Source organism: Athene noctua, chromosome 11 (genome assembly GCF_965140245.1).
Source record: "Athene noctua chromosome 11, bAthNoc1.hap1.1, whole genome shotgun sequence".
Taxonomy (NCBI): domain Eukaryota; kingdom Metazoa; phylum Chordata; class Aves; order Strigiformes; family Strigidae; genus Athene; species Athene noctua.
The window spans coordinates 5,956,881-5,982,175 of NC_134047.1; the positions used below are offsets into that span (position 1 = coordinate 5,956,881).

Consider the following 25,295-nt stretch of genomic DNA (forward strand, 5'->3'; position numbering starts at 1 on the left):
AAAATGTCAAAATTCTTTTGAGTTTAAGGACTGATTTCACAGGCAACTGAACGGTAAGATCAGCAAATTTATTTAGACTGGAAGCTGGGTTTCTGCAAAGTCATGACTGAAAGGCAAAACAGGTTTTGCACACAGAGCCTGGATCTGTAGTCACGTGAAACAAATGCAACTCTGCTTCATGTTGAAGAAATGTGGCTTATGCATGGGTTCACATGTATACCTGGCTCCTCTACCTACAGGTACTCATTGGTGCAAAGGTAGCATGCTTCCAGTGGATCAAGATTAATATGTTGCAATGGTCTTTGTAATCCAGGCCAAATTTCAGCTCAATTCAGTGATAATTTAAATCAGCTTGTCAGCAAGATTGAAAAGCACAGTGGCAGATTGTAAAAGTCACCTAAATTCATGTAGATATTATTGTGTCTTTGATTGCTTAAGAAGTCCTAAATTTCCAGGATAAATCAATTAGAAATAGTACTGTCCATACAACAGGCTTTCTGACATTAAACCATTAAAACTGATATTCTAAATATGATAAAAGCCTTTTAACAGAACTTCAGTTTTATAAAAGTATGTGAAAAGTGGTTTTTTATTAGCTGGCATACAATAATTATTCTCTTACCCCGTCTTTTGAAATACAGCACAACTCTTAACCTGATCATCATCAATATACAGCCCAAACAACAGAGGTATTTACATAATTTTTTGGAGTATCTTACGTGTGTTGGAAGGTACAGGTCATACACAGATCCAGAGTCCACATCAATAGCGTGAAAACCTACTAGTGAACCATATATGACTTTTAATCTTTGTCCATTTTCAACGGTCAGGTCAACCGACAGTGGTTTGTGATGAAGTGAGGTAAAGGACTGGAAAAAGAAAGATACACTATATAACACAAAAAAGCTGTTGGTTTACAGATCTGCATATATGGTCTTAAGAATTTTCAAAACTCACAAGTTAGACAGTTGTTTTTGTTAAATAGTATGTTACATTTAAGGAGCTAAGTATCCATCACCCACTGAGTTGCAAGGAGTGCTTGATAATTCGCTTGTGTTTTCAAAAAAATCCACATTCTAGAAAATGACTGGGCAAAAACTGGGCTGAGTACCATTCATGTTCAATTTCCTCCTCTTTTGAGGGAAACTCGCATCAGCTTTGTGAAGTCAAATGTACATTCTGGCACAGCACTGAAACATGTTATTCACATCTAACAGAATCACGATTGTGGGACTTTTATGCCAGCCATCTCCAATATATGTCAAAAGGCCTACGTTTTCTTTAAAAAGAATACTCATTTTATATTTAACTAGAAATAGATGTTATACAAAGCAACAGAAACAAAAGCAAAGAGTAGATGAGAGACACTGATACATCTGAACCAAAGTGAAGTTTCACTTACCTTAAAAGCCATGAATTTGTGATAAGGCTTTGGAGCCCAAGCATAAACCTCCACTGAGTTTTTCAAAGCAATTACAAGGAATTTGATTCTCTCATATTTTACTGCAATACAAGAAGAACAACTCCTTAGGTACCAGACAGACACTTAAATTAAAGACCATCTCATCACATGAAATAATTTCAATGGATGATTTTAGAGGTAGACATTATCCAGCAAGGGAAACTAATGGGTTCTGGACATCAATGTTTAATATCACCAGTGACAATACCTTGACGGAAAACCTGTAGTTCATTTATTCTCAGTAAAGCCAGATGACTGTTAACAATATTTATATATTGCTTTCCATACATCGATGAAAAAAAAAATTTTAAAAAATCTTACTTGTCACAAAAAAAGGTCTTGACCCTGTAGCTAAACCAGCCTAATTTATTTTTTAAGTGTGAACACACACCAACATTGCTGGCTGTGAAAAACTACTTTTGGAGGAATGGTGGTTGTTGGCTGAACAATTCTGTTACACTCTGTAGGATGAATTTTCATTTCACTGTTCACGTGTGGGGTTAAATCTCCATGTGCTAGTGTGGGTGAAGGACTTCCATGTTTCTGAGATAAGTAAGCATTTAAGAGATGAGCAACTTCTCTAAGTCAATGAAGGTCATGTTGGACTCATCAAGAATAAATGAAGAATCATGCATTGAAAATTAAGGCTTCTCTGTACATTGTGTTTTCACTCTGCCGGAGACAAGCATTTGCTTTGGAAATGGAATGCTAGGGTATTGCATCCCAACACGTTCACCCTTCATTTTATATTCAGTGTCTGCTTGGCAGGGATTTCTAAAAGATGCAGGTGTTATGCTACTGAAGTAAGGTTTGTTTTCTCTGGGAGGAGGGCTTGATCAGCCCTTGCTGCTTACAAAAGCAGCAGTTCACGCTGGCCAAACATACAGCAGAGGCTTGAAGAGTGGAAAAGAGTGACACTAGAAAAATCTCACATAGGCAGAGAAAGAAAAAAAACCTAAACTCCACCAAAATGCAGAACAGTACATCCTTTTCTTCTTCCACCTGGACAAGTGGCTGTAAAACCAAAGGTCAAGATACAAGAAGATTCATCAAGAGAAAAACAACAGCAGCTGTTTTGTCAGAGTGGCTTCTAAGTAAACACAGAAGCTCCTATGAAATGTTTGCCTATTTTTTAAAAAAAACCAAAACAACACACAGAACCCAAAGAGGAGCAACTGAAGTGGAATATGTGGGTACTTATCTGTAATCACAAACAAAATAACAATACACATCTGTTTCACATTCTTTCTTGGATTTAACCCTTGCCAGTTTTAAAGCAGTGAGATAAAAGCAAAACAACCATCAAACAAGATATTTATGAGAGCCAGCCACCTTTCTGTCTTCTGCACTCCTCTACATCATTTCTTTATTTGACTTTGAAAAAAGTGCCACTTTGATATTCCATCTTTCACCAAAGCAAAACGTGCACTATACATCACACCCCCTCACAAAGTTAAATGACAGAAACTATCACAATACTGATGTTCATCTTCAAGGATGAACTGCCTGAAAGCCAAATAAAAGAAAGATGTTTTTTCTACTGCTATGGTACCATTTCCAGTGTGTAAGTTTAAACAAAGATACATTTGGGTCTTTTATGATACAGAGACAGGGATGAGCTGCAGCACATCCAATCTGATCTACCTATGGACGTCTTACAAACCTGATTTACTAGCGCTTTACTAGACCAGTTTCTTAGCAGTTACTCAGAGCCAGGAGGGAAGCTGAATAGCATGGAGGTGGAAAACATCAGTCTAATTAAAACCTTAAGTAAGTACAGAACTTCTACACCACTGACTGAGCAAAAGACCAGGGTCGGCACTCCATCCTTCCAGCTGTCACAGGGAATACCCAGAACACCATCCATAACTGCTGCAAAAAGAGATGCTATCTGCAATGACAGGGAGCAAAGCGTCTGCCATGTAAAACAAGCAGGCTTGAAAGAACTCAAACGTATTCAGCCCAATACAATCTTGAAACAGAGCTGAAAAAATGCTGGTGTCACGAGATGCAAAAGGATGACTAAGCAGCTCTTAAAGGAAAAAACAAAAAGTCCTTACCGACTTTGTAGTGTACACAGCCTTCCAGGTCACCCACAGACACCCAACCTTGACGCTTCTCCACCTCTGGATCGTTGCGCAAAATTTTATTTCTCAGCCATGATAAGTAATACACCCTCAACTTATTCTTCTTCCCTAGGATTTGAAAAAAGAAGACAGACATAATGCTTTAACTCACTGAAGTACAAACTCTCCCACATTTAGAAAAAGCCAGTTTTGTGACCTTGAATACAGCAGGTCTCTGCCTCTTCAAGGTGCAAAAAGAGTGAAGCAGCACGAAAGAAAATCCCTGTATGACAGTGACATGCAGGAGGGAACTGGAACATGTGCAATCCTACGGCATTTGACACATGTGCACTTACCTTGTGACCTTGTGAGTCAAGCTTCATGCAAGATTTTCACACCTGACTAAAATTCCTCCCTCAGGCCAAAGAACAGGTCTCTACTGACACATGTGTTATCAGAAATAATCACACTACCTGGCATTTGCTCTTTGATGTGAAGGAACACAGGTATGGCCTGCAATGGCCATTCTGAATAAGTAACTCATCTAGTTCTAATTAACTGACAGTCTTCATTAAAAGTAGCTATTTTCTTTTGGATGCCTTTCCAGGTGAGAATTACTTTGTCATCTTTCGTTTCAGTCAATCTTTCTGTTGCTTTAGTTCATAAGCACATATGGTCAACAGCAGTCTGGGATCACAGGTCAGTCTAAGGAGAAGGACTGTGTCACACAAGCAACTGGACTTGGCAATATGGGACAAACAGCTCTCACCATCACCTACCACAGCAAGTCTGCACTGCTCCTTGCTGGGCCAATGACATTTTAATAAAATTGGACTTAAATAGAGGCTTGCCCATCACAGAAACAAGCAGACTGACAAACTACAAGTTACTGAGAACGAATTCATTTTAAGGACATGAAATACTTCATACTTCCCACGAACTATTTTACACATTAACCAGGTAATGAAATATCCCAAATCCTCTCTGAAATGAGAATGTAAATGTTAAAAATTCAAGAGAATTTACCTATTAACAAGAATAACTGTCCTATGTTTTTCTGTAAGAGGAAATTCCTCAACCTAGTTTATAGCCTAATTCTTTTTAATTGCTTCCAACCCCAATGCAGGTCAGATACTTTTAGACACTGAACTAACCTGATATAGTAATTAGCACATTGAGTCCTTCCAGAACATCCATTTGCTGGAATCGTCTCCTTGTAATCAGTGAATAAACTCTTCCTTGCCCACTTCGGTCCAGCAGCCACAATCCATTCTCTGTTCCCACCAGTAAATTTACTCCTGTTGATGAATGAAAAAAAACCCCCCTGCATAAATCACCTAATGATTCAGAGGCCAGTAAGAGTTCATTGGTTTGAGAACTGATTCTTATTTAGTCTAACTTAATGATACCTGATAATTTCTCTGTTGTTCTGTGGATGATTTCCCAGAAAAATGAATAGAAGAAAAGGATCTCACCATTACAATTTCTACCCAGCAGAACACTTATACACGCATGTAACTTGAAGGATGAGTAGTTCCACTGAGGTCAATGTTGACTTAAACAAAAAGGAAAATGCTTTCTGAAATAGTGTGGCCAGCAGGGACAGGGAAGGGATCTTACCCCTGTACTCGGCACTGGTGAGGCCGCACCTTGATCACTGTGTTCAGGTTTGGGCCCCTCACTACAAAAAGGACACAGAGTTACTCGAACATGTCCAGAGAAGGGCTACAAAGCTGGTGCAGGGTCTGGAACACAGGTCTGATGGGGAGCGGCTGAGGGAACTGGGGTGTTTAGTCTGGAGAAGAGGAGGCTGAGGGGAGACCTCATCGCCCTCTACAGCTCCCTGAAAGGAGGGTGCAGAGAGCTGGGGATGAGTCTCTTGAGCCAAGTAACAAGTGACAGGACAAGAGGGAATGGCCTCAAGTTGCACCAGGGAAGGTTCAGACTGGATATCAGAAAGCATTTCTTTACAGAACGGGTTGTTAGGCGTTGGAACGGGCTGCTCAGGGAGGTGGTGGAGTCCCCATCCCTGGAGGGGTTGAAGAGTCGGATTGACACAGCGCTGAGCGATCTGGTGTAGTTGGGAACTGTCAGTGTGAGGTTAATGGTTGAACTGGATGATCTTCAAGGTCTCTTCCAACCTAGATGATCCTGTGATTCTGTGAACTCGATTTCTCAGGTGACCTTGGAAAATGCCTGTGAGCACTACAAAAGTCCCAGTCCAGCACCACTCCACACAGGAGATCCAACTAAATGTCCTAAGGGTCTCTACCAATTAAAAAAAAAGAATTAAAAAATCCCCTTTCCCCAGATACAACACTCAAATGACAGGAGGACCAAACCTGTGGGAAGAAGGGCTGCTGTTACGAAGATGCAGAGTGTTTGAAAATGGTCTGTGTTTTGCAAGAATGCTTTCACATGCCAAATTAAGTGAATCCATCTGAAATCCAAGTGCTCCAAGGAAGCAAAGGCTCCAGTGAGTTGCTGACATCAGAGGATGTCAAAAATTGTGTTCAGCTGGCATGACAGCTATGTTTCCTAATCAGCAGGTTCTCAGAAGTGACATGAGGTATCCTGCTGTAACAAGCAACCTACTCTACTGGCAATGCTCTGATGAGTACCTGGTGCTCTTCAGCCTCAACACACATTTAATTACAGACCTTGCCACACAGCTCTGTTCTTAATTTTAAATCTTGGAGTCCTAACAAACATACATTACACAAAATCTGTGAAGCTGTAAACTGGAAATCTCCATTTCCTATGGATAATGTTTCATCTATATTAATTTTCCATTCTGGACTCAAAAAGTGAGGAGTAGTAAAAGGCTGAGAGAGTCCTATAGAATACATCCATTCTTCAGAAGTAGAAAGATGGTTAAAACAACTCAAGAGCTTAGCTACTGTGAGACTGGGACAAGGTTTATAGCTGCTGAAAACTAGTTTGACTACATTCATCTTCGTTTTACACCACGTGAAGCTGATCCTGTAAAAAAAGTGATCCAGTGAGGTTCTGAGGAACAGCAGGAACTAAGGAAGCCAAGCTTTTGGAAAGATCGACACCTGACCTGCTTCAGATTCTTGGAATATGTAACACACATGACAGCAAAAGGCTTCAGGTTTGTATTATTTCTACTGGGTCAGGACTTAGAGCGATCAGCTGTACTTGTATGCAGCTAGGACAAGAGTATCATGAGTTGCCTAAGTTATTAAACATTTGCAGCTTCTGGCTCTTCAAACAAGCAGTTTCAGTTTGGTGCCCAATCAAAACATTTTCTCATTCTGATGCACAAAATTGCAACCGCAAGTCATCTGTATCTTCTACGAGGAAGGCGGTGCCATGCGACTGACACAGGTATCTACTTGGTGATCTGCTCCAGGATTTTGACAAAAGAGGTGCAATACAACTGTGAAATCTGCCTGGCATATACTGCCAGCCTCTCCTGCTGCTGCCTTCCTTCCATACACATGTCCAAGCACTTCTGAGCTTACCCCACAAAGCAGCACAAAGGACCTCTGAGTTGAATTTCTTCTTGTATTTACGAATTTCTGGACTGTCACTCTGCGGGCGGATATTTGTTGGGTTGACGTTGACAACGGAGCCCTTCCTTGCATTTTCTCTCCTGACAGGCTCAGGTTTTGCACTAGATGCTACAATGAAAGACATATGCAATCATGAAAAATTCCAGTGTTTGGCTATATCTCACATTTGACCTGTTCATGGCAGAATGAAAGAATTCCCATAGGGGTGAGAAAACATCTCAGGAACATTACATAGCCATAGAATTTAAAAAAAAAAAAAAATCTGGAAAATTTCTCAGGCATTCCCGAGTAAGCACAGTGGTAACCCAGCAGCAGAGTAGAGCAAATCACATCTGGAAGAAGGGCAGAAGGAGTATAATGAAAACTCATAACACTGTGGAGTTTCAGTTTCTGAAGATGTTACCATCAGTTTCCATTTCCAAGCAACAGGCCCTCCTCACTCCCCCCAGGAGAAACCAGGAGTGACATTTTATAAGAAGGGTAAAGCATACTCACAAGAACTACAGGAAGGTCCTACTGGACTGGTGGGAGGGGTGATTGGCAGAAGTCTAGGATCTATGAATGAAGTAAATGATGTGGTAGATGATGTACTGCTCTTTGAAGGTGTGCTTTCAGTGCACGGGGTCTACAATGAAAAACAAGAGCTGCTTCAGGAAGATGATGCCAGGAGAGCACACAGCAGTGCTGTGCCTCGGAGGTTCAGCAGAAATGGCACGTGGCATACTTGGACACGATGAGTCTAAAAGCACTATATGCATGGTACAAATTCAGTGACAGAAGAGGCAGCCTGAGCAGGCAGTTGTGTGGGGTTCCTTAGCCAGGCACCACACTGCCGTAACTAGTCCCCAGAAGAAAGGCACGTTGATCACTCCCTGCTGTCACATTTGCAACAAGGCACTGCTCAAATCTCTGCAGCAAGGAGGACGTTGTTGCCTCAAGTAAAGCTGTTTAGGACATGACTGCTGACAGAGCTGTTACCTGCCTCCAGTGACACACTCCCCCCCAGGAGAGCCCTGTGCTCACAGCAGTTAGAGGCCCTTTGGGGCGGCTGAGACATGCTGCCCCAGCCCTGTGCACTCCCACCTGACACTTGGATGGAAGAAAGCCAGGGACAATGAGCAGGGGCAGCAGAGTGCACTGCATTGCTGACACGACAGGTAAAGGAGCAGAGGGTACAAGCCCTTCTAGCTTGTGTAGAAGGGGACAAAAAAAGGAAGGAAAGAAAAGGGAACAGATGGGGACAAACAAGTGGGACAATAAAATCTGTTAGGGAGTTCAAGATTATATGTCCCCTAGACAAAACTTGTAAAGAAAAGGAGGGATGGGGTGAAAAATCTCATCATAAAAAGAGACAGGATAGATGAAGTTAAAGGACTCTCAACCTCAGGCTCCTAAGAGCTGGAGGAAAATGATGGTACGATTCATTCAATCTGTAATTTATCTCTTACCTTATTCAGAGGTTTGTTCTGAGGTTCCTGGCTAGTCAGTGGCACTTTTGGTGGGTTCACAGAGGAGTCTGAAATTTGACTTTGCTGGAGGAGATCTGGCAGGAGATAGTTCTGGTTGTTTATGCTCCAGAGGCCTTCTTGGGTGCTAGAAATTTGTTTCCCCAAAATCTGATCCTGCACATGAGAACATACAGTTAAAGTCCACATTTAGCATACTTCCATTGCACTATGCAACTCCTGTTAATTAGGACAATAAATAATGATGATATGGGGAGGGGTGTTCTGCATGATACAGTATGTAAAGACAAACCTTATGGTAAGATTAAAATAAAAAAACAAATAGAAAAGTGTATGGCAAACACCAAGACATCAACGCTGGCTTCCATTCCTGAAGTGCTCTGCGAATGTTCTTTATGTACGTTACCTCAACCACAGGTGAAGAAGGAAATTCATTATCAGAGACACTTGAGACAGAATCAAATGACTTGTCCTAACGTTACAGATCTACCTACCACAGTCAGGAGCAGGTACTTCTCGGTTCTGGACCTGCATTTAGTTCAAAACCCCTTACTGTTGCTACTTTCCATTTACTGAATTAGGATTCTAGACTGAATGATGACATTCAGTAGGATCCAGTATCAGCATTTTCCGTACAACGACGTTTGGTACTGCAGACCTCCCTACAGAATCCCACTGGCTTCAAGGAAATACTTGTAAACTGTGTAAGGTACGAGACACCACGCAAGCTCTCCCCCTGACAGCACAAAATACGAAGTCAGAGGTTGGTTTCTGGGAATACATGGCTGGAAGCTTTGAGAGGAAAAAAGTTGAGATGCGTAAAGCAAGTGGTGTCCCAGATGTGGAGGGAAGTGCAGAGGGATCTACTCCTGGTCACGATTGGTCAAGGGTACCTGAACACCATCGGCACTGGAATGTAGAGAGTGACAGAAGGCAAGCAGTACACTAGAAAATTCCTCAGATTAAAATTACACGGAAGCAGAAAGCACCACCAAACTCGAGCAGCTTCTGGGTGGCTGAATTCAAGGCAAGTCTGTACATTGTACTGACGGTGATAAACAACCTACTGAAATCAGATCAGCCTTTTTGAACACTGGCCAAAATATGAAACCAAAAAAGAAGTAGATAGTTCTAAATAGAAGACATTTACCTTTTAAAATCCAAGTAATTAACTAGAAATCAAACTGATGCTCTAAGTATTTTACATTTTGATTTAGATATAAAAAACCAAAACAAACCAAAACGTACATGTCAGTATTTGAGATTAGGGATCAAGCCAGCATGGGGCTTTTTTGTTCAGTTTCGAGTCATATTCAGCTAAACTAAACCAACCCCCATGTGAATCATGTGGGCAGTACACCGTAATCACTTGGTACACCCTAATCACTTCATAATAGTTCATGTTGATGGGCCTTGAAAGGGATGTTGGGAGAAGTTGTGGAGACTTATGGTGGCCGTGGTTGGTGAAACTAGGTGAGAGGAACAGATAGGAGTCTCCATGAGAAGGAGGTAGAAGACTAGAAGGTATCAGACAGGTCTGTGAGGAGAGGTGGCAGTTATCTGTTCTCCCTTCTGCATTCTCCTCCTCAAATCAAACAGAATATGTGACCCCACTCTTTTACATCCTCCCTCATCCTCAGTCTGGGCCTCAAAGACCCCATCTTTCCCTGTTCCTCCAGCAGCTTATTTCCAATGCCCGGGTATGAGGGGTAAGGGAAAGCGCCGGGCTGGTTTTGCCACAAGAAAAATACTGAGTTGGCCCTGTTTATAATTCTTTCTCTGAAGCAGGGTCTTTTCTTCTTGAGGATGGTGGGACAAAGGCAAAGTGGGACTCCTTCCCCAGTCAATAAGGATGCCACCCTGGTCTGAAGCTTAGAAATCACAGCAGAGTTAAAGAAAACTTTTTTTATTTTCCTTAGTCCTGCCACAGTTCACACAAGCAGCTCTGGGGAAAACACCAGTTTCACAGCAATTTATTTTCCCTATCTGTGAAACAAGAGTACACTCAGTAATATCTGAGAAGCGCTCTGATGCTGAGTGCAAGTCTTATTACTGTAATTTTTTTTGTTTTCGACCACAAAGAACATTGTTCTGCTTTGTCTGTCTTCATCTTTTCTGCACTAATATTTATCACAGGGGAAAACCCACATGACTTGAAGTCTCTACTAGAAACTACAGCTGGGAAGGAACCACAACATGACATATGAGAAGACATGCATTTTTGCTAAGCCAGTAGGGAGAGATGAAGTGTTTTTCCCCTCTTTGGGTCATATTTTAAGTAATAAGAGGTACTTCTCTAAGCTGGAATAAAAGAGGTCAAGATTTCTAAAAATAGCAACAATGCACACCAATAATAATCAACAGTATTGCTTTTTGCAACCTGCCCAGTGCTTTCAAGAAATACGTTGACATCAGAAACAACTACCTCAATAACAGGGACAAATAAAGAAGCACAATTTTCTACCTAAATGTAAGCATTTTTATAGGAAGCACAAAACCTGAAACTGCACATTTTTTCAAGGCTTATAGCTATAATTTGCAATGACAGAGCAGGACTTCAGAGTGAAAACGCTGTCAGGAAGAAATGGATACAGCGTTTATCATGCACATTAACGATCTGACTCCCCCCCCAACTATACCCACCCCCTTACAAACGGCCAAATTACCTTCTGTTCTGTGACGGTGCTTTGGGGTTTCAGTTCAATTCCATCTGGTACTCTTGTCCTTGAGAAATCTGCCACTCTGCTGCTTAGCAGTTGCCTGGTAACAAACTCCAATTAATGAACAGAACTACTTCAGGGAAGAAGAAAGAGCCCAAAAACCAAGAAGTAAAACACCCCACACATACATGTTCAAAAGTGAGCATCATTAACATTCACTAGTTACATATAAAGGTTCTTGTACAAAAGCAAGTCGATTAGTCTGTGGATGTGCCTGAACGGACTTCAAGCCTGAGGACCACTCATAGCAGGAAGCTCTCCCCACCTCAATGGAGAGCACCCCTTCATCTCCCTGCATTTCACCCATCATTTTTCAGACACTGCACAGCTCATGAAAGTGAGAGCTGGTCCCTCAAGCTGCCATTTGAAAAGTGCCTACTTCAAAACTTCCCCTGTCTCCCCTCATACACTACCCTGCGGGGTGCAATTATGAGCCACCCTGCTCTCCAGAGAAAGAGCACCAGCTGCACTTGCAAGGAGGAGATTCATGGTATTGGGGACCTCTCTGCCAGTGCCTGCTGGGACAGGCTACACTGGAATTTCATACTGGGAATCAGTCCTTGAAACATGGACATCCTCACCTTACATACAAAGAAACTAAGGAAAAGTTGCCCAGAGCACAGAGACAGAAGAATGTAGGAGCTACTGGACTGGCTGGGGTCAAAGCCCACCCAGCCCAGTATCCTGTCCTCAATAGTGACCAAAAAGCAGATGCCTAAAGAAAGAGTAAGAACAAGGCAAACACCTGCTGGGATATACCCCAGCATACTGGCTTCCTACACAACCAGCAGTAGCTTTGTGCTTTAAACTTTTTCACCCAAGTGGAATTGCCTCAAACTTCTGTCAGCAAGGCTCTGGCCTCATTTCTCTGCATTTACAACCCACATTATTTATTCATTCCATTATTTATATTCATTTATTTATTACTGCCATTCAGTTAAGCCTATTACATTTCTGCCTCCTTTCCAGTAATTATAAAACTGGATTCAGGATGCTGGTGTGAAGGGCTCTACAGTGCCACACCACAACTGTAAGGTTTGGTTTTTTTTTTAAATGTTGCCCAATGCAATAACAAAGGAGGTTTGGTGAGAGAGCTACTGACTTAAGACTGCTGTGAAGGAGTTTTTGTGGCTTTTTTTGTTACTTGTATTTTGGTTTTGGGTCCCCCTCCACTTCTATGGGAGGGGTAAATATTTGCATACTAAACTTAGAAGGAATGGCAAGATATGGAGTAGAATCAATGGTGAGGGCAGGGATCTGGTTCTTATCAGGAAAGAAACCAGCAGCTGATCATAAATGATTCAACCTCCTACTTATCAGGGGGAGAAAGTAATTCCTAGCCAAGCACACATCTGTACCCACCTTGTTCAAATTTTGGTAGGGAACAGCACATGAAGCACGGAGAGAGGAAACTGAATATACAAAACGAGCCCCAGGAAACTCAGTGTTCTAGGGGGACTGTGAATGCTGCAGGCATCGGAAGAGGAAGCATTCTCAATAGGAGAAATCAGCATCAATGGAATAGATATGTTATACAAGCAGGTAAGATGCTGAATCACGTACACTGACACCCTTTCCTTAAAAAAAAAAAAACACCTGGTGGGAGGAAGAATTCTGGCTCATCTCACTGAAAAGAAAAACAAGACCAAAAGTTGTTTTACTGGTCAAAGACAGCTGCCCTTAGTCCTGGCTTGCTCAGAAATGAGTCTTCTCAGGGTGGTTAACAGGATCTGTTCAAGAGAATAACAGAGTCTGTCCAAGAGAATATGAAGCTGTTTCTCTTGCATATGTGCACGTCCTAAGTCTAGTCCTGCTGGGCACCTCCATGAAAGCTGGAGCGTGGAGATCAAAAGCTGTTCTACAGCCCAGGCAAGAACAAGAAAACAGAGATTATTTTCAATAGCCAACTACAACTTGGCCCAAGGTGTCTCAGCCAAAGCCCACACAGAAACACTCCTACAGACTGCAAGGGGCTTCAGATCCTGCATTCACATGCTTTAGATAGCAAGAAAAACAAACACCTTCACTTTATCCAGGATATGCAAAGTTTCAATGCTGGCTGCTGCTTTCACTTTGATCACTATCCTTTTTGCTATTTACTTGGTAGTAATCAGGATATATTTCCCAAAGTATCTATCTTTCTATATAAGTGACATTCAGCTGAGGTGAAGGGACTTGGTTAATAGACAAGATTATACTTTTGATTTTACAGGAGTTTTTGCAGTGGCTGTGTGCACAGGAAGGCAAACCTGACAGGGATCATCCTGCTAATTCCACCTCTCTAGAGGACTGGTGGACCTCACACACAGAGGAGATGCAAATAACACATGCAGATTTCCAAAGGCAGTGATACTGCTCCTTCAAAACATTACAGCATGCAAGGATCACAGCAATCTAACACTTACACAGCAAAGTCATTGCTACAGGGCAAATCCGTATTTTTAATGGAGAGTCTTTCTGAGGTCTAGGATGAATTCTATGACCTAGAGTGAATAAAACTTTTTACAGATCAGAATAAGGTGGTTGGAAGAGGAGCAGTAAGAAAATAAAGGCGTTACAGTAGAAAGCTCTTTCAGGTGCACTGCATAATCTACAAGATTTTTTAACATTCTCCCTCCTCATCTCTCAGCTTTGAAAATGAACTTCAGACATGCAAATCAGGAGCATATGCAAGCACAAAAACTCCACCGTCTTCAGAGCAGCACAGGGGAAAGGACTGGTGCCAGGCCAACACAATAGCTTGCCAACAGTGCTACAAATCTGTGCATCTCTTCCTGAAGACTGACAAAACTGCATGTGTAATTATGTCAGAAGAGCAAGAGCCCCATCCCACAGAGCTCTGTGGTCCTACGATGCATTTCAAAGTAAATCCTAGAACTTGAATTAAACTGAAGTCTCTTTGCAAGTAAATTAGAAGTTTCATTCATCAATACTAAAAAAATAATTGTTCGCTGTTCCAAACAGCAGGGCTGGCCAACTGTGATCCCCCAACTCTCTTTCACTTGGACTATCAAGCTATTCACGCTCCATTATTTCTCAGCAGAATACACATTTTGCATGACAGGTAGAACACCACAAGATGTCAGTCACAAAATCAACAAGAGAAACTGGAAAGCTACAGAGAAAGAGTTCAGGTGAGATCAGCTTGGTACAAGCCACAGCATCATCTGGCAACCACAGCAATTGTGTAAAACAACAATGTTAAAAATACAGCAAATTTTATAAAAATAAATCCTGCTTACACTGTCCCCTCTTTATAAACAGCCTTGGAGAAGCAACCAGCTTTTCAGTGGTAATTATTTATCCCAGAGTGCACTATCTGAATACAAGGGTCGTGTCTGCCTTGCTTTTTTCACTGTAACCTGTATTTAGCATGAAGGCACACAGTTTTCTTTTCCCCTTCTTTTTTCTTTAAAAACTCCATTTAAACATAGATCAATGTGAAGTAATCTCTCTAAAAGCACTACCTATTGATATTCAGTTAAAATGAGACATTTCCTCATTGTCCCAGGGCAGCAAGTCATCAAAGCTTATTACACCGCATACATCTGATGCAGCAGAGATTTACCCCCGGGACTTCATTATAGTGCGATTAAACTGCTTAATTACAACTGACATAAATGACTGATAGTAACTTCAGAGGGGAGGTAGTATTTATGTATGCCAACTCTTTCCAGATATTTAAAAGTGTGTAATCAAAAGGAAAAAAATAATAGTAATTTAAAAAAATAATCAAGCCAACCTTGTGTGGTTCATGTCATCTTCATCGCTGCTGCCGACTTCGTCACTTGATGAGGAATAGTCTGCTGCTTTTAAGAATGAGCTGGCACTGTCCTTCCCCTTGGCAAAGGAGCCTGGACTCTGAGTAAAGAAAACGCAGTTGGGTTTTTTTCTCGTAGAAGAACCCACTGCTAAACAGTATGTGCAGTATTTTACTGTCCCAGCAAATATACTTATTGTCACTTCTATGCCAAAAAAGCTTTATTAGGAAGCTGATGCTTTTGTTGGTCCATCACAAGTGGGTATTTCACACAGGAAAGCAACCTAAGCCAAAACACCTGACTTTGCTAAAAGCTGAAAGGTGACTAACTTTAGCCAGTATGGGATTCTGAATCTCAAACATCTATGATTCCATTTTCACACTTTTCAGGAGCTCAGAAGTATTTCCTTTTTCACACAAGAAAAGGAATGCTCTGTACCAGGCCTAAAGAATTACACTGGCTTGAGTTCCATTCCAGCCTTGGACTACCCTGAGGCCTGCAGGGCCATGCCTGAGCACAGGCTGTGCCAGTGTGGACCAAGCTTCAAGCATCTTTGAGCTGGAAGGGCAATATCACAGAGCCACGGCTCACGCCCACTGGGCAGTGAGACATCCATCCCAGTCCTAAGAAAACTCATATACAGGCCTCCCATATTATTGGCAATGGCCTAAACACAGAGTCTTCTTCAAACCTCTGGTCCCTGACAAGCCAGGAGGTGCTGGGGACTCCAGTAAGGTGCAGCTGTCCCCTGCTGTCCCACTCTGCAACCCCCGGAGCCACCCAGGCCTGCTTGCAAAGTTTTAAAATGCCAAGCATCCCACACATGAGCTTTTGCACAAGGCACCGTGAGCTCCAGGTGCCTGACAGACATCCCCCACCAGCTCAACACCACTAAAGAAAAGAGATTCCTCAGTAAATAAGACAGAGAAGTGGCAATCACCCTTTCCATCAGTGGCACATCAGCTAACAGAGAGCCAGGACAGAGCGTGTCACAGCCTGGTAGCACGTAATCCAGGCAGCTACACACCAGATATCTGCACAAGCCACTGGCATGGTCTTAACTTCTGGATTGCATCACAACTGATCAATGACTGCCTGAAATATTAAAGACATACCCTTCCTTTCTAAAGTTATTATCAGACAGGTTCAGGCAAACTGAACTCTCTGCCAACAACTTGAGCTGAACACAAGTCAGACCTGGACCAAAAGCTGACAAGACACGTTAACACAGCAGTAAGCTCGAGCCAGCCCCACGCGGCCTCTCAGGTGGACTCATTAGCTAGCAAACCAACAGTGGAGCTGTCTGCATAGACATACCCTCAGTGAAAACTATGAACAAATCAAAAATATCAGTGGATTTAAAAGAACCTACTGCAATCTGGCCAGGATAAGAAACTTTTTCAGACTTCTTATGTAGCTGCAAGTGGTTCTGGGACAAAGCATTCTCTGCCTTGGCCGGTCCTGGATTCCCTGGGGGGTTGAAAAACAACAAACGGTTTCTTATTTTAAATGCATCTGCAGCAGAGTGACAGAGGGGAACGGTAAGACAAACACATATAGTTACCACCCAAAGCAGACACCAGCTTCTGCTGACTAACTTTTTTTTTTCTCTTTGTTGCAAAGGGAAATCTTTTTGCTTGTTTCCCAGTAGTTCTGGATGCCACAGTATTATGTACATAAATTGATACTCTGCAGTTTATTGCTGCAAGACTAAGACAAGCAGACCAAAACCTTGGCAACATACTCCCACTATGCATCAGCAACAGTTCCATGGATTGGAAGGCAGCTTGCAAGGGTGAGGGTATGCTAAGCCCTTCCTCTGATCCTCTTCCCGAAGGCAGACAGCTCATCATATCAACAACTGCTGGTCATATTCCAGCACTAAAGGTGCCACCCACTTATATACCACATATATACTGCAGACAGGGGGGTCAGAGAGAGAGGGTACAAGAGCCCAGGCCCCCAATGCACATTCGCATGAGCAAACAGACTTGTTGCCAAGATTTGGCCTTCATAAAACTGTTGCACAAAACCAGACTAAAGTGTCTGGTTCTGTAAACCCAACGGGGCTGAGTGCAGACAGCTGCACTCATGAGCATGGGGTCAAGCTAAAAGCAGAAGAGGATTCACCACTTCCCATGGCAGCACAGAGAGACCTATGTTCCAGTCCCTGCTTGCCTTGGGGCACACAGAGCGTCACTCCTCAGCTCTCACTTCCACTCTGCACCCTCATTTTTGCGGAGAGCTGGCCCCTGCTGTGGGCCAACTCAGCGTGAAGTGGCACCTACCCAAGGTCAGGTATGGGCAGGAAGGAGGCTGTGGCACGATGCTTCCCTCTCCCAGGTGGCACGGGGAGGTACACTTGCTATCATGCTTGCACAGCTACTGAATATCCAAGCAAACAAGATCAGAGTTGCTGGAGACCATCTGCATGTGCTGATGCCACGTTAGAAGGGATGATTGCAAGTAATTAAGCAAATCTTCCCTTTCAATGCCCCCACTGCCCACAGGGCTACCTGGGAAGAGCAAAAGCAGCCTTGGAGAGATGCTGTCTTCCATACAGAATTCCTGATACAAGTGAAGGGAGTGAAAGCAAATGTGCCCTCACCCTGCCACTGGGACGCACTAGCCAGCTCAACATCTACCTCATTCAGCAATTTTTCCCATGACTATCCCAGGCTACCAACAGGACTCCTTGCAAGTTAAAGGGGAGAATTCAAGCTCACACAAATTAGGACTTGTACTTGGTAATTTAGATAGTTTTACCACAATGGCTTCGCACATTTTGCAAGGCTTTTAAAATTCAGAATTCCTTATTGGTCAATGAGTACCTAAGCAACTCAGCAGAATTATTAGCTTTAAAGTATTTATAGCCCTTTCCTGCCCAATTCATTATCCCTGTGGGTTTGGGAAAGCAACAAACTCTTTCTGGAACACCATATGCCAGAAACTAGCTGTAATTTAATGACACTTAAGAACCCAAGGAGACAGTTTAAATCACAAGGGAGGTTTTCTATTCTTTCCATTGCTGGTGAGGTTTTCACTTCCCCATGCCAAAATAGCACAGGAGTTACACATCACACAGACACTGCAAAGTTGAGCTGGGCTGTTGCACATTGTTCATCTCTCTGCTGTTATTCAAACATAAAATGACATAAGAGCAAAAAGAAACAAAACTCAAGCAGTTTCAAGTGTGCTTTGGATTTCTCTTAAAACCAAGCTTCCTATTCTGTGTAGTTAGTGAAAACAAAACTGGCTTCATTGTGTAAGTGTAATAAATAAACAATTAGTTCTTCATTATCAAGGGCTTACAAATTAACAATGTGAGCCTCAGTTTAAAAATAAATTACCTCAGCAGCTCACTGTTGTGGTTTCAGAACATTTTTAGCATCCACCCTTCTTCAAATTGAGTGTGATTCCCCATGTCCCCCATCTTTAGTAGTCAGCCTTGATGCAAAGCGTTGCAACACACCACTGCTTTGCAAGGAGCTGCACAAGAAATTGCCCTACAGCTGACTCACAGAAAACACCCTCAGGAATAACTATAGAGTAACAAAGCTGTCCACTTCTACTTCATGTTCCCATCTGCCAGAATCTCAGGTCCTGTCTCAGGAACCAGAGTCTGTACTGCAGAAAAATCTGCACAACCATCAGCAAGCCAACAGTGTTCCTACACCGCTATCAGGGATACCAACATAGCTTAGAAAGCTGCATTTTACTAAAATTTGGATGAGGCTACCTCTATCTTTTAACTTCTTTTGTTTGGTTTGTTTTTTTTTTTTTTCCAGTTCCACTATCTTTCTGCAAATAAAATAATACTGGAGGAATGTCTCATAAGGTGTTGTACAGACAATCTTACGCTTCATTCAGCCAGTACGTTATTAGAGTGCAGAAATAGTAGCGTGCAGCAACTACTCATCTGTATCATCAATGGGAAATGCAAAAAAGCAGCATACAGTTATGCAGAAAATGCCAATGAGTGAACATTAGTACTGAATTATGTCTGTAATGTTGGCTCTGTTGAGTTTCATTGGTCTCCATAAGTGCAACAGAACTGATGTTTTTCAATTCTTAATTGAGGCAATTCAAGTTTTCTGTATGGAAATATATTCACAGTCACTTTTTGACTCAAAAGAGGAAGTATTTATATTTTAGGAACATGGAACCATAAAATCCAGAGAGCTTTCAAAAGTCTATCACCAGAAGACATTGTTAAAAACAAAATCCCATTTGCAATGCAGCACTTGACACACTGCAGAACCCTGTTTCATGTGATAAGAATTTTGCACATTTTGACTGATGAATTTTTGACTTGGGAATCACCTGAGGTTGACCAGCTGCTCTGGTGAGATCCCATCTCCCACTGCTTGTTGCCAGGAGTGCTGCTGGCGCTGTTCAGCTTCAGAGCATGTCCCCCGGGGGATGACTGATGAGTGTTACTAAACAGAATGACAAAAAGCAGATCTGATTATCTTGCATGCAGGAACACAGACTGGAATGGACCTCCTAGGCCACTGAATCGAGTTCCCTCCTGTCACTGTATGATATCATACTCCTGATAAACAAAAATTTTGTATTTATTGCTGCTCCAAGCAGGGCCACCCAATAGCGAGAGAGGATAGAGAGGACAGTCATTCTAGATTCCCAAGTCATTACAAAATATCCTACTATAAGGACACCTCCCTTGGCCTCCTCAGATTTGTGTCACTCCTGATTCCAAAGTCTCATGAATTTTACAAATATTGAAACCTGCTCCAGCACCCTCCTAGAAGATCACTTATCATCACCCACTTACAAGCGGATAAAGGAAGGCATCAGACAGTAAAACAAGCTGCCAAGCTTGTGAAGTAAAACAGTGGCTCACCCAGAAACCCAGGCTCAGAAACCACTCATTTCTAACACTGTGGTTTACTTACATGTTTTTTTCGTGCTCTGCCTTGTATAATTTCTAAGTAGAGAGCATTTAGGGCTTGACTACACTTGAAAGTTATGTCAGATGATGTTTCTGACTCTGGCTCATCACAAGTGCTGCATACTGTTTTGTTATGTCAGCTAAACCTACTTCCCTTTCAAATCTCTCCAACCCTAGTTTCTCACAGCATTATGTTCCCTGATTAGACATTCCGTGGGGGCTACCCATAACCGCTGAGCTCTCTGCATCTTTGGTCGTTTCTCCTGGGATATGAAAAAAGTATACCAGTCTTAAGGGCAGACTGCCAAAATAGTCAAGATACATCTACACACAGGCTGTTCAAGCTACTACCAGGCAAAACAAAGCTACGGTCACAAGCTTCACAAGCTATAACTGTAAGTGTCTATACAAGGAGTTGGGGCCAGACCCCCACTCGCCAAAGTATCCAGGCAGCCAACTCTCCTTTGAAACCAATGGTGCCAGCACTGATGTAGAGCATCTACAAGAGTATCCAGGCAGCCCTGCCCATCAGCACTCCCACCAGCCACCATCGGTGTCGATAGGCTAGGACCTCAAATAACCTGCACCTTCAGCATCCACTTACTCTAATGTGAAGGGAAAGTAAAGAGTCACCAAATCACAAGTTGTTAAACGACTGCACAACATGCTGCCCGTTAACGGGGAAACGGATGCGCAACTTGCGTGCAACCCACTTGGGCATGCCAAACAGGCTGAAGCCAATGAAACAACTCAATGCAGGAATTATTACAGACAGAACAGCCCTTACATATTAAAAATACTGCTTTCCAGCACAAAACAGGACTAACTCACATGAAAAGAAGGAAGAGATCTAAAAGAGGCTGGTTTCTCTTTAAATCAGTTATGTCAATCATTAAAAGGAAGCTGTCTTAGACACTTCCTTCAGGTTTAAGATCAGGAAGCATGATTAGTTATTTTTGTGGACCAACTGACTCAGAAGACAAAATTGTAACAGGTATTAAATGAGGTATGAACCCATACCAGTTTTGGTGTTACCGAGGTTATGGCTTTATTTTTAATATGTTTGTTTTAGTTTTCCTATTGACAATAAATCAGTGTTAGTATAAGCATAAAACACTTATGAGCTTACCTTGAAAGGCATCTCTGTTGGCCAGGCTGATCCCTGCTGTAAAATTTAGAGGTTGTCCTTTCTGGAACCTTAAAGATTTAATCAAACATTTTAAGGTTGCTACTGATAGTTTAGACTCAGTTAATAAACATAATGCTTACCCTGTATCAATGCAAAAATAAGACTAACCAACATAAATGAATAATGCTTCAGTGGGACCTGTGGAGACGAATTCCATGATATCAACACTGAAATCTGCAAGTCAGCAGCAGGTGCTTCCAATTTGCTCCAAGGCTGTGCAATCTATCAGGGTGCAGACTGCAAGGGGTTTGCACCTTTCCTTTGAGTCAGCACTATTCTTGGTCAATATTTAAAGCAGACGTGGAAACACATCTGCAGTCACTTAACGCAGCTTTCCCTAGGTGGTGGATTACCTTATGTTGCTACCAAAGGGTTGGGGGAAGAGACACACATACACTCCCACCCAACTGCAAAGTCATAAAATGAATACACGCATGCACACACATATACATCCCTGCACTAATATTCTTAGAAATTCTGTTAAAAAGAGAAATACACCATCACCTGACTTACAAAAGCTAATGAGCTTTTCTGCAACAAGCCAGATTTTTCACAGAAAGTGCATCTACAAATACTTGGTCTAACAAAAGAAATGTACCTGCATTCTCAGATCTCACAGATATTATATACATACGCATAAACTGACAACACTGACCTGCTTATAAATCCATATCTTTGTTCTAGATTACTAAAACTGTACAAGCAATGAGATTTACCCTGAGTTTCATGAAGTTCAGGGGATGGATACTACACATCACAGGGAACTAGCTATTAACCACCAACAGTGCCAAACACCCTGAGTTTCACATACCTTTGGGGGTGGTTCTTCGTTTTGACTCATGCCCCAGAATACGTCATCCTGCACAGGGCTGAGTGGCGTCGTCACCATATCTGACAGTGAACTGCTGTGGTACACATCCTTACTAGCCCGGAAATTTTCACACTTGAAACAAATGAAATACATGTTGAATTGTACTCCCCTGCCGATGTAACAGGTTGCAGTCTCAACAGATATCAATGACTCTGTTTGTGAGATCAAATTTTCAGTAAACATTCAAGGAGTATTGTGTTTGGATATAGCCCTACTCACCTTGTTACTGTGAAGTTATTAATTTCCAGCATGTTATCATGTTAGGCACAAATATTTCAAGGTGAAGGGTACAATAAAAAGAAATAGCAAAACCATCTATGCTGTACATATATCTCCCTTCCTTAAACCTGTGGAGAAGCTAATGGGTCACTGGCAACACACAGTGAACTACTTAACTCGATGATGCAAAAATTACATTTAGAATTTAGATAGTATAATCACTAAGTTAGATGTTGACTTCTAAACTACTCTTTGCAAGCCCACCATCAGCCTTGAGTCAATGGAGACAAACTGTCAGCTGGAAGCGCTTTCAACTCTCCAGTGGTTCTAAGGGTCCTCCTCTGCAGTAACTTGAGAATGCACTACGAAAGAAATAAGAAACATGCCCAGACTACACCTCATGGGTGTAACGTCCAGGTGCTCCCATTGAGACCACCTGTGTTTATAAAGATACCTTCAAATGTATTAAATTAAAGCATTAGGATAGCAAATGCCCTAATCATGGTGGGGGCAGGGGAGAAACCAAATCACTTTCTTACAATGTCTTCATTCCAAGGGAACAACTTACTTGCAGTGTAAAACTCAAGCTAAAGTACTCAAAAGTTGGTCCTTTGATTCTTTCTATATTAAAAGGGGGAAAAAAAAAAGATAAACAGAAGAAAGGGCCATTAAATTCTACATACTAATGATCTCTTACACTGGCATCTTCCAAAGGGGAAGAAAGGCAGAGAGCTAAAAATGTCAACTGAATGTACTGATCCTCCCTGAAATAAGAAATGCTCTTGGACACAAGGCTGAGACAGAACACACGGAAATGCTGTGTGAGCTGGGCCCGTCTTGAGAGACTGCTATGCTAGAACCAATTTGATGTTACAGAAATAGAAAAAAATATTAGAGAAATGCCTGAAGCTATACCACTTCATGCTTTATCTTGTGAGACCTCCCATCCAAAGCAGGACTGGGGCTCTCCTGAGACACCACAGGCAGCAGGAACATCACGGGCTGACATCCTTCCCGCAGCAGAAGGAAGCCCATGCCCCAGCATGCTAACACACCTCTGTTGGGAGGCACTTCTGCCTCAAATGTACGGCAAGACCAACATCCCCACCACTTGCAGGTCTAAGGAAGAGGCTAGCCATTTTTGTCCGAGTCAAAGTTCAAAGTTTTGTGTCCCAATTGAGTTACTGCAACTCAGATCAGAGGCAGCTGTTCAGTTTTGCCAAAGAATGATTCACATGAATATTTTATTGATTTATCAGCCCAAGTCTACAAAAGTCTCCAATTGCCCACTCCTAAAAAGTAAATACACAGAAGAACTGCACACAGCTTTTCAATAATACAATATGATTATGAACTCCAAATAACTCTACAATACTAATTTCATGAGATAATGTTCAAAATCACTTAAATATTGACAGGTAGTAATTCTAAAAACCAGTTAAAGATGCCAAACATCTATTCAAACATCCCATCACAACCTCCCAGACCAGCACGGCAAAGTCTGCTGCTGAAAAACAGTCCTGAGAAGTTCACCTAGTTAATATTCAGGTGCTTTTCCTGCCTTTTTGGGACAATATGTTCTCTTGACTCCCTTTACAGGAAATAGCTTTTTCAGCAGTTATAACATCTCATAATCCATGTCCTTTCATTTTGTCAAAACTACATTTTTGTCCAACATGATGGTCACTAATAATAGTTTTCAGTTAACCAAGAATTATTTCAACAGCAAAATGCTCCCCTGAAACAATTCATCGTGCGTATAGGAATAGGTTTTATAGCAAGTGTATTATTTTCAGAATATGGGAAGATTTTTTTTTTCCTTGCCACTTTTTCAACAAGATACTTACAGTTCTTCCTAAATTCCAGCTTTTCAGTCCTGCAGACTACCAGAAAACTATTTGTGCTTAAAAGCATGGATAAGCTTTGCTGAATCATGATATAAGTGACTTGGTGAATCCAAACTGTGCAGATGATACCCACATACCTTCTTTGGGCAGAGAGAGACCAGTACACCGGTTCCATGTAAAGCCAAGAAGTTATACCTGCTTTTGGGATGATCTCTGCAGGACCGACAAGACCTTGCAATTCCACAGCAAGCTAGAAATGTCTCAGATAACCCCCAAAATCATAGTGTTTGATATTCCCCTTAAGTTTTACAGATAAAATAATTTGTATGGGGGAATATTTTTAAAAAAAAACCTAACAATGACTCTGAACTACTGAGACTTGAGCCTTAAATTGTTTTTATTATAAGTATAATACTGAAAGAACAGCAGCTCCTCTGATGCACAGAAAGCACTGGTAGACACTGTTACCTACTGTGTGTCTTCAAACCATAAAGGCACACCTAACAGAGCTAAGGCAAAAGACCCTTTGTCCCCTGAAATTATAACATAAAGTGATATAGTACAAAAGACTGATTACTTTAAAAAGATTTAGAAGCAAGAAGCTTTAAAAAGATAGACTGCATTGCTTTTCAGAGGGTGCCTAAGTTACTAATCTGAACTGATCTACATATAGGGGGTAGATAAGCGCAACTGTTGTTACAAAACAGCATAAGGAAAAGGCTTTTCTTAAACTTCTGAACAGAACTTCTCTGGGATACTGGGTCAATCCATGACCTAATGCACAGTTAGCTCTTCTAATATTGTTAGCTTTCAGGTTCTGTTTCAGCCACATTACTCCAGGCAATAGAGGAGATCTAGCTAGCAAATCCTACAGGAAAACCACAGAGTCAATTAAAAAATGGAGCTCATTTCAGATGTGAGCTAAATTTCTCCACTAGTCAGGCGGCAGGGGACGCTGGGCAGAGAAACAGACTCAGTGACTTTGTTCAAGAAGTCTTTGTGAAATTCTGCAGGTAGCCCAGAACAGCTCATCCCACACCACCACAACCAGAGAGCCAGATCTGCTACTGCGCTGCAAACACAGAACGGGCGGAATTGGTACACCCTGATCTGGTAATCTCTCACATTCCCTTGCCAGACAGATAGGCTACAAGACACTGACAAATCATGCTCCCTGCACCTCAGAGGCTGTGTTAAGATTTCCAGTGAAATAACTTTGAGAGAGATTTGGGCAACCAGGATG

At 41.9% G+C, this 25,295-nt stretch overlaps 1 protein-coding gene across 2 annotated transcripts in view; it reads right to left on the reverse strand.

The window, feature by feature from the left end:
- Positions 1-25,295, reverse strand: part of NRK (Nik related kinase) — a 105,503-nt gene that overhangs the window by 16,222 nt on the left and 63,986 nt on the right. For both annotated transcript variants that reach the window (XM_074915269.1, XM_074915270.1), the window contains 13 exons: positions 21,927-22,058; positions 21,056-21,123; positions 19,338-19,453; positions 16,387-16,484; positions 14,996-15,114; positions 11,200-11,293; positions 8,516-8,689; positions 7,563-7,692; positions 7,017-7,175; positions 4,683-4,826; positions 3,523-3,657; positions 1,403-1,503; positions 720-869 (listed from right to left, as the gene is read on the reverse strand). In XM_074915269.1, coding sequence (XP_074771370.1) covers positions 720-869; positions 1,403-1,503; positions 3,523-3,657; positions 4,683-4,826; positions 7,017-7,175; positions 7,563-7,692; positions 8,516-8,689; positions 11,200-11,293; positions 14,996-15,114; positions 16,387-16,484; positions 19,338-19,453; positions 21,056-21,123; positions 21,927-22,058 — 1,620 coding nt within the window. The remainder of the gene's footprint in view (positions 1-719; positions 870-1,402; positions 1,504-3,522; positions 3,658-4,682; positions 4,827-7,016; positions 7,176-7,562; positions 7,693-8,515; positions 8,690-11,199; positions 11,294-14,995; positions 15,115-16,386; positions 16,485-19,337; positions 19,454-21,055; positions 21,124-21,926; positions 22,059-25,295) is intronic.